Below are 9,404 nucleotides of genomic sequence, written 5' to 3'. Positions count from 1 at the left end.
AAGGGTTCAGGTACCGCCATGATCAGCAAAGCTGTACTAGTCAGGGATACCCCATACTAGGTTGATTTGCTATGAGCGATCAGACAAAAAACACACTGGCCAACCTGGTGATGAAAACTTGAAGGCAAATAATTCCTTAAAACAAATTAAATACTGACATAACATGTCTTGGCATTACTTAAATTGATCGGTTGTAGCAGAAACGATAATGAATAATGAGGGAATGAGGACACGAATTTAAATAACCATCACAGACAGACACATACACACATTATCATCTTCGAAATATCCAGACAAGGGGGTCTCCAGTTACAAAACTACAAAGATCATTTTAATATCTTTTTAAATTGACCGATATGACTTTTTATCAATCAGCTTTTTCATGTGCAAAAAAAATGTGGTTTACTTGCCGAGATAGAGATGAACGTAAAGACAATCAGTTCTTACTTCTTTCCTCTCTCTTTGACCAATATTTATCATTGTTTCTTCTCATTCCCCTTCTTTCAATCCCTATCTTTTCCTGTATCCCAATTCTTTCGCTTGAGTTCGGTCGTGGTAATATTGGCTCACTTTTCCCACGGTCTGAGGGGGGGAGGAGAAGGTCTCCTGTCAATCAGCTGGTTTGGGCGTTAATTAAATTACTGCTGTTGCGAAAGAATTGCAATACGGGAAAAGATGGGGGTTGAAAGAAAGGGGAATGAGAAGAAACAATGATAAATATTAAAGGAAGGGAGAGGAGAGGAGTAAGAATTGATTTCCTTTACGTATATCTCTATCTCGGTAAGTAAACCTCACATTTCGTGGATTAAAAAGTTGATTGAAAAAGTCAGATCGGTTAATTTAAAAAAAATACTAAAATGATCTTCATAGACTTGTAATTTGCGTCGTATTGAAAACCTCCTTGTCTGGAAATGTCCAAGAATAATAGTGTATGTGTGTGTGTGTGTCTGTAATGGTTACTTAAATTCGTCTTGTGTCCTCATTCCCTCATTATTCATTATCGCTTCTGCTACAACTGATCAATTTAAGTAATGACAAGTCATGTCATGTCAGTATTCAATTTGTCTTAAGGAATTATTTACCTTCAGTTAATACAGTCAGCAACTAGTCTCTCTCTCTCTCTCTCTCTCTCTCTCTCTCTCTCTCTGGATATATATATATATATATATATACAAAGAGACGGACAGATACTAGATAGACATAGAGAATAACAGAATGGGTTAGGCCAGGGATGAGTTGGCCCAGGGATGAGTTGGGCCGGAATGAATTGGGCCAGGGATGAGTTGGGCCGGGGAGTTGGGCCAGGGATGAGTTGGGGCCAGGGATGAGTTGGGCCAGGGATGAGTTGTGCCGGGGATGAGTTTAGCCGGGGAGTTGGGCCAGGATGAGTTGGGCCAGGGATGAGTTGGGCCAGGGATGAGTTGGCCCGGGGATGAGTTGGGCCAGGGATGAGTTGGGCCAGGGTTGAGTTGGGCCAGGGATGAGTTGGGCCGGGGATGAGTTGGGCCAGGGTTGAGTTGGGCCAGGGATGAGTTGGGCCAGGGTTGAGTTGGGCCAGGGATGAGTTGGCCCAGGGATGAGTTGGGCCGGGGATGAATTGGGCCAGGGATGAGTTGGGCCGGGGAAGTTGGGCCAAGGGATGAGTTGGGCCAGGGATGAGTTGTGCCGGGGATGAGTTTAGCCGGGGAGTTGGGCCAGGGATGAGTTGGGCCGTGGATGAGTTGGGCCGTGGATGAGTTGGCCCGGGGATGAGTTGGGCCAGGGATGAGTTGGGCCAGGGTTGAGTTGGGCCAGGGATGAGTTGGGCCGGGGATGAGTTGGGCCGGGGATGAGTTGGGCCGGGGATGAGTTGGGCCACGGATGAGTTTGGGATGAGGTGGGGCCAGGGATGAGTTGGGCCGGGCATGAGTTGGGCCGGGGATGAGTTGGGCCGGGGATGAGTTGGGCCAGGGATGAGTTGGGCCAGGGATGAGTTGGGCCAGGGTTGAGTTTACCAGGGATGAGTTGGGCCGGGGGATGAGTTGGGCCGGGGATGAGTTGGGCTGGGGATGAGTTGGGCCACGGATGAGTTGGGCTGGGGATGAGTTGGGCCACGGATGAGTTGGGGATGAGGTGGGGGCCAGGGATGAGTTGGGCCGGGGATGAGTTGGGCCAGGGATGAGTTGGGCCGGTGATGTTGGGTCAGGGATGAGTTGGGCCGGGCATGAGTTGGGCCAGGGATGAGTTGGGCCAGGGATGAGTTGGGCCGGGAATAAGTTGGCCCAGGGATGAGTTGGCCCAAGGATGAGTTGGGCTGGGGCCCAACTCATCCCCGGCCCAACTCATCTCCGGCCCAACTCATCCCTGGCCCAACTCATCCCCAGCCCAACTCATCCCCGGCCCAACCCATCCCCGGCCCAACTCATCCCCAGCCCAACTCATCCTGGCCCAACTCATCCCAGCTGGGCCAGGATGAGGTGCGCTCTATATATATATATATATATATATATACATATATATATATATATATATATTATATTAACTCATCCCCGGCCCAACTCATCCCTGGCCCAACTCATCCCCGGCTCAACTCATCCCCGGCTCAACTCATCCCCGGCCCAACCCATCCCCGGCCCAACTCATCCCTGGGCCAACTCATCCCTGGCCCAACTCATCCCCGGCCCAACTCATCCCTGGGCCAACCCATCCCTGGCCCAACCCATCCCCGGCCCAACTCATCCCCGGCCCAACTCATCCCTGGCCCAACCCATCCCCGGCCCAACTCATCCCTGGCCCAACTCATCCCTGGCCCAACTCAATATATATATATATATATATATATGAGTTGGGCCCGGGATGAGTTGGGCCGGGGATGAGTTTTATTATTATATTATTAATATTATTATTATTATTATTATTATTATTATTATTATTATTATTATTATTATTATCATTATTACAATAAATATTATTATTATTATTATTATTATTATTATTATTATTATTATTATTATTATTATTATTATTATTATCATATTAATAATAAAAATTATAAAAATGATATTTTTTGAATAATAATAATAATAATAATAATAATAATAATAATAATAATCAATATTATTATTATTACAATAAATATTATCTTGATTATTATTATTATTATTTCTATTATTATTATTATTAATAATATCATTATTATTATCATTATTACAATAAACATTATTTTCATCATTTTTATTATTAATATGATAATAATAATGATAATAATAATAATAATAATAACCCAACCAAGAAGAAGAAAAAGAAAAAGAAGAAGAAGAAGAATAGGAAAAGTTTTCCATCTCTGGAAAAAACCGGTGACTGTTAGGGCCCGCCAGACCAAGCGCGGCTAGCGGCGAGGTTAGCGGCAAGAGGGTCCAGCTGATAATTGAAACCTTAGGTATCTTATGTAGGTGGCCAGATAGAAGTCGCGAGGCGAGGTTCCAGCTGATAATTGAAACCTTAGGTATCTTATGTAGGTGGCCAGATAGGAGTCGCGGGAAGCCTCGCGACTTCTATCTGGCCACCTACATAAGATACCTAAGGTTTCAATTATCAGCTGGAACCTCTTGCCGCTAACCTCGCCGCTAGACGCGCTTGGTCTGGCCGAGCCCTTACACAGTTACAGTTAGAAAGATGCCAACTCAATATTTAGGTATCCTGGTTAAATCTCTTTAAACAAATTTCCAAGTTAACTCCTTGAACTCATTAATGCAATAGTTTTCATTCAGATCATCAGATTGTCGGTAAAGAGATTAAATATTAATTAATATAGAAAGTTATTATCAATTTGAAATCGTACCATACATAGGGAAACATATCCGCTTCGCTTAATAAGTTGCCATGTTTCTTATAAACAGTTAATTTTTATAAAGCGGGGATTACATTAACACAAAACTGAGATTTTATCCATAACTAGGATTATATATACTCTTTTTAATTGGTGATTTATTTGAGTGAAAGTTAAATTCTTTTAAAGAATAAAATAACCTAAAAATATCTTTTAAGAAACTCGGCCCGAGTTGGAATTTCCCATCCGGTGCGTGCTTGCATAATAATAAAAACCTGTATTTTAAAAGTATCATGAATATGTGAGATCCTACCTCAGTATTTGGGAGTTCAGCCACAGAAAGGATCGTTGTTTAAAGGATATTTTCAAAGGCTGCAAGAATAAAGGTAAGTTATAATTATGTTATTATGTTATACGGAGATGTGTATAGTAAGGCTTAACTCGAGTGATGTGCCAGGGAAGTGATGTTTTACTGAGACAAAATATTCGTTGTGAATTATGTTACAGAGTTTGAGGTTAAAGTCATTATCATTTAAGAAATCATGAAATTTGACTAGAATATAAATTATTGACCCATGATTATACAACTCAAACTATTATGATATATTTCACTAATTTTCATGTTAAAGTTTATATAGTCTATATAGGCGATATTTATTTTGATGTTACTCTTCTTGAAATATTTTATTTTTCCTTTTTTCATTTCCTCACTGGGCTATTTTCCCTGTTGGAGTCCCTGGGCTTATAGCATCCTGCTTTTCCAATTAGGGTTGTAGCTTAGCAAGTAATAATGATAATAATAACAATCAGGACAGAATGGAAATGCCTCGAATTGTGCAAAACTCTACGGGATTTAACACATAATATCAAGTTTTATCCAATAGCAATGATCTCTTATAATCTGAATAATCTTTGTTATGGTGAAGTTTAATCATTAATAATGACAATTACTTAGGCACTAAATGATATTTTAATTGTTGCTGCTATTGTAATTATTATTTCATCATTTACATATTTTGTTGGATAAAAGATATTTGGTGTTACTTTTAGTAGTCTAATTTCAACTGGCAAATCTATATTATTATTATTATTATTATTATTATTATTATTAAATGCTAAGCTACAACCCATGTTGGAAAAGCAGGATGCTATAAGCCCAGGACCCCAACAGGGAAAATAGCCCAGTGAGGAAAGGAAATAAAAAAAATAAAATATTAAAGCATAGTAACAATATTAAAATATTTCCTATACAAACTATAAAAACTTTAACAAAACAAGAGGAAGAGAAACTAGATAGAATAGTGTGCCCGAGTGAACCCTCAAGGAAGAGAACTCTAACCCAAGATAGTGGAAGAGCATAGTACAGAGGCTATGGCATTACCTAAGACTAGAGAACAATGGTTTGATTTAGGAGTGTCCTCCTAGAAGTCTAGTAACCGAGTATTTTTATATTTGTGTTTGCAGATAAAAGCATGAAAAAGCAGTTTGTCCTTCTGCTTTTGGCATTTGTCGTCGGAAATGAAGCACAGATGTTTGAAGAGAGTAAGTTTTATACTCTTTATCTTGTTCACTGACTTTCTTCTACTATGTTCTTGTTTTGCTTTCTCTAATTCATCCGAATAGTGGCAGGTATTATTATTAATATTATTATTATTATTATTTTTATTATTATTATTACTATTATTATTATTATTATTACTGACTGCTACTACTACTACTACTACTACTACTACTTATTATTATTATTATTATTATTATTATTATTATTATTACTACTACTGCTACTACTATTACTATTATTATTATTATTATTATTATTACTCCTAATATTATTATTATTATTATTATTACTACTACTACTACTACTACTACTACTGCTATTATTATTATTATTATTATTATTGTTATTATTACTACTACTACTACTATTATTGTTATTATTATTATTATTATTATTATTATTATCATTATTATTACTACTACTCCTAATATTATTATTATTATTATTATTATTATTATTACTGCTACTACTACTACCATTATTATTATTATTATTATTATTATTATTATTATTATTATTATTATTATTTTTCTTACTAGCTAAGCTACAACTCTAGTTAGAAAAGCAAGATGGTATAAGCCCAAGGGCTCCACAGGGAAAATAGCCCAGCGAGGAAATGAAATAAGAAAGTAAATAAACAATATGAGAAATAATGAACAATTAAAATAAAATATTTTAAGAACAGTAACAACATTATAATATCTTTCATATATAAAATATAAATAGAGGCTTATGTCAGCCTGATATTATAATGTTAATGTTCTTAAAAATATTTATTTTAATTGTTCATTATTTCTCATATTGTTTATTTATTTTCTTATTTCATTTCCTCACTGGGCTATTTTCCTTGTTGGAGCCCTTGGGCTTATTCCTTCTTGCTTTTCTAATTAGGGTTGTAGCTTAGCTAGTAATAATAATAATAATAATAATAATAATAATAATAATAATAATAATAATAATAATAATAATAGTGGTAGTAGTAGTAGTAGTAATAATAATAATAGAAATAGTAGTAGCAGTAGTAGTAATAATAATAATAATAGTAATACTACTACTACTACTACTAATAATAATAATAGTAGTAGTAGTAGTAGTAGTAATAATAATAATAATAACATAGTAGTAGTAGTAGTAGTAGTAGTAGTAGTAGTAATAATAATAACAATAATGATAATAATAATAATAATAATAGTAGTAGCAGTAGTAATAATAATAATAATAATAATAATAGTAATACTATTACTACTAATAATAATAGTAGTAGTAGTAGTAGTAGTAGTAGTAATAATAATAATAGTAGTAGTAGTAGTAGTAGCAATAATAATAATAATGATAATAATAATAATGATTAGGAAGATCATTTTAGACTCACTGTTAAATGCTTCTACTGTTTTTTTCTATATTCATATTATATATTAAACTGCTTAAGAAATCAAGAAATTTCTTCATAAGGATTCGATATCCGTAGGATGTTCAACAACAAACAGGACGGAAGGATATTGCGTCCGTATCAAGGATTGCCCGCCAATCCTTGAGACGTTGCAGGAAGTCATCAATGGGATCTGGTACCCAGTCGTCTATGTTAAATGTCTTGAAGTAAGTCTTCTTCTTCTTCTTTGTCTGCATCTTTTCCCACCTTTATGTGGGGTCGATGTTTCTGGCCAGCGTTCTCCATCTACCTCTGCCCCACACTTCATCACCGGTTAATCCCTTTGATCGAAGGTCATCCTTGATACAGTCCATCCACCTTCGCTTTGGTCTCCCCTCTCCTTCTCGTTCCCTGTACCCTCCATTTCCATCACTCTCCTCCCAATATACTATTCATCTCTTCTCATGACATGACCATACCACCTCAAGTCTACTTTCTTGGTTCTTATCTGATAGTGCTCTAGCTCCTGTGGTACCCCCTAATTATTATTATTATTATTACTGGCTAAGCTACAACCCTAGTTGGAAAAGCAGGATGCTATAAACCCAGGGGTTCCAACAGGGAAAATAGCCCAGTGAGGAAAGGAAAAAGTGAAAAATAAAATATTTAAAGAAGAATAACATCATTAAAATAAATATCTCCTATATAAACTATAAAACCTTTAACAAAACCAGAGGAAGAGAAATTAGATAGAATAGTATACCTGAGTGTACCCTCAAGCAAGAAAACTCTAACCCAAGACAGTGGAAGACCATGGTACGGAGGCTATGGCACTACCCAAGACTAGAGAACAAGGGGTTTGATTTTGGAGTGTCCTTCTCCTAGAAGAGCTGCTTACCATAGCTAAAGAGTCTCTTCTACCCTTAAAATTACCTCATTTCGTATCTTATCTCTTCTTGTCACCCCACACCATCCATCTCAACATTCTCATCTCTGCCATATCCAGCTTCTTCTCTTCTGTCTTCCTTTATTCCTTATTTCAATCTTCATTATCTCCTCCTACGCACATTGACGCAAAGGGCATCGGTTAGATTTCGCCAGTCGTCTCTATCTTGAGCTTTTAAATTAGTACTCTATTCATCCTCTACTTCACGCTTCATAGTCCTCAGCTATATAGGCCTTTGTCTTCCAACTCTTCTAGTGCCTTGTGGAGCCCAGCTGAACGTCTGGTGAACTGCTCTCTATTGGGGAGTGCGAAGAGCATGCCCTAACCATCTCCATCTACCCCTCACCATGATCTCATTCACATATGGCACTTGAGTGATCTTTCTTATAATTTCATGACTGTTCAAATCAAAACTATTGATCTTTCTGTAATTTTTAGTGTTTAGTCCACTGCAGGACAAAGGCCTCAGACATGTCCTTATTCATGTGTGGGCTTTAGCTAATTTTCATTCCCACGCTGGCCAACTGGCGGTTTGTGATGGTTGGAGACTTTCGTTTGATCACTCACAGCAAACCAACCTAGTATGGGTGTCCCTGACTAGTAGAACTTTGATGATCAAGGAGATACAGAAACCCTTTCACCACATTAAGGTATCCCCACTCAGAAAGAGATGTAAACACCACTGTGGTTCAAATCTCCCGATTTTACCACCTTCTTGTAGTATTTTTTTTTCTTTTAAATCTACTATATTCTTTCTTGGTAAATATTCCTGAAACAATGTTAGTCAAGGCAATATGTTTTCGTGAATACATCTAATAAATGTTATTTATAAAGAAAATATTAAAGGATACCGATTTAAAATCTTATTTCTTCACAGGTCGTTTTGCTCCAGTTCAACTCTGGTTTGCTGCCCTACGGATCTCATAGTCCTAGATGGAATCTCCGATGGACAGGTATTATATCTTTTGTACTTAGGCCTACAGGTGTCTGTATCTTGAAGCATAAGTGCTATATCTTTTTATACTTAGGCCTACAAATGTCTCTATCTTGAAGCATAGGTATCATATCTTCTGTTCATTTGTTGTTTACTAAAGAGGAAACCCTATCTATTTGTTGTTTACTAAAGAAGAAACCTTATTTATCTGTGGTTTACTAAAGAAGAAACCCTATTTATCTGTGGTTTACTAAAGAAGAAACCCTATTTATTTGTTGTTTACTAAAGAATAAACCCTATTTAATTGTTGTTTACTAAAGAGGAAACCCTATCTATTTGTTGTTTACTAAAGAAGAAACCTTATTTATCTGTGGTTTACTAAAGAAGAAACCCTATTTATTTGTTGTTTACTAAAGAATAAACCCTATTTATTTGTTGTTTACTAAAGAAGAACGCCTATTTATCTGTTGTTTACTAAAGAGGAAACCCTAATTATTTGTTGTTTAGTAAAGAAGAAACCCTGTTTACTTGTCGTTCCAGAATGAAGCGCCCTCTGGAATAGCATTGCTCCCAAAGGATTGTGGTCGGATCAACATTAAACCAACTAGGAATGGTCCAGCTCCTCTGGGGGTGTGGCCATGGATTGCCATATTATATGGGAAATGTAAGATAGTTTCCTTTTTGCTTCTTTTATTATCATTAATGGTTAAAAACCTCCTTGGTTGTGTAATTTATCTGAATGGTGATACCTTAACGTGGTGAAAGGGTTTGTGTATCGCCATGATC

The 9,404-nt window shown here is 37.0% G+C and overlaps 2 protein-coding genes across 3 annotated transcripts in view; one reads left to right on the top strand and one right to left on the bottom strand.

The window, feature by feature from the left end:
* The window catches only part of LOC137643329 (uncharacterized), a 3,270-nt gene extending 961 nt beyond the window's left edge, over nucleotides 1-2,309 (bottom strand). Inside the window, exon 1 of the mRNA XM_068376165.1 lies at nucleotides 1,571-2,309. Coding sequence (XP_068232266.1) covers nucleotides 1,571-2,309 — 739 coding nt within the window. The remainder of the gene's footprint in view (nucleotides 1-1,570) is intronic.
* Nucleotides 2,310-4,063: 1,754 nt separating this feature from the next.
* LOC137642270 (serine protease easter-like) overlaps nucleotides 4,064-9,404 on the top strand; it is a 13,888-nt gene continuing 8,547 nt past the window's right edge. For both annotated transcript variants that reach the window (XM_068374800.1, XM_068374799.1), the window contains exons 1-5: nucleotides 4,064-4,194; nucleotides 5,273-5,350; nucleotides 6,838-6,965; nucleotides 8,562-8,637; nucleotides 9,159-9,282. In XM_068374800.1, coding sequence (XP_068230901.1) covers nucleotides 5,327-5,350; nucleotides 6,838-6,965; nucleotides 8,562-8,637; nucleotides 9,159-9,282 — 352 coding nt within the window. In that variant the 5' untranslated portion in view covers nucleotides 4,064-4,194; nucleotides 5,273-5,326. The remainder of the gene's footprint in view (nucleotides 4,195-5,272; nucleotides 5,351-6,837; nucleotides 6,966-8,561; nucleotides 8,638-9,158; nucleotides 9,283-9,404) is intronic.

Source organism: Palaemon carinicauda, chromosome 6, assembly GCF_036898095.1.
Source record: "Palaemon carinicauda isolate YSFRI2023 chromosome 6, ASM3689809v2, whole genome shotgun sequence".
Taxonomy (NCBI): domain Eukaryota; kingdom Metazoa; phylum Arthropoda; class Malacostraca; order Decapoda; family Palaemonidae; genus Palaemon; species Palaemon carinicauda.
This window is presented reverse-complemented; position numbering and strand designations above follow the sequence as displayed.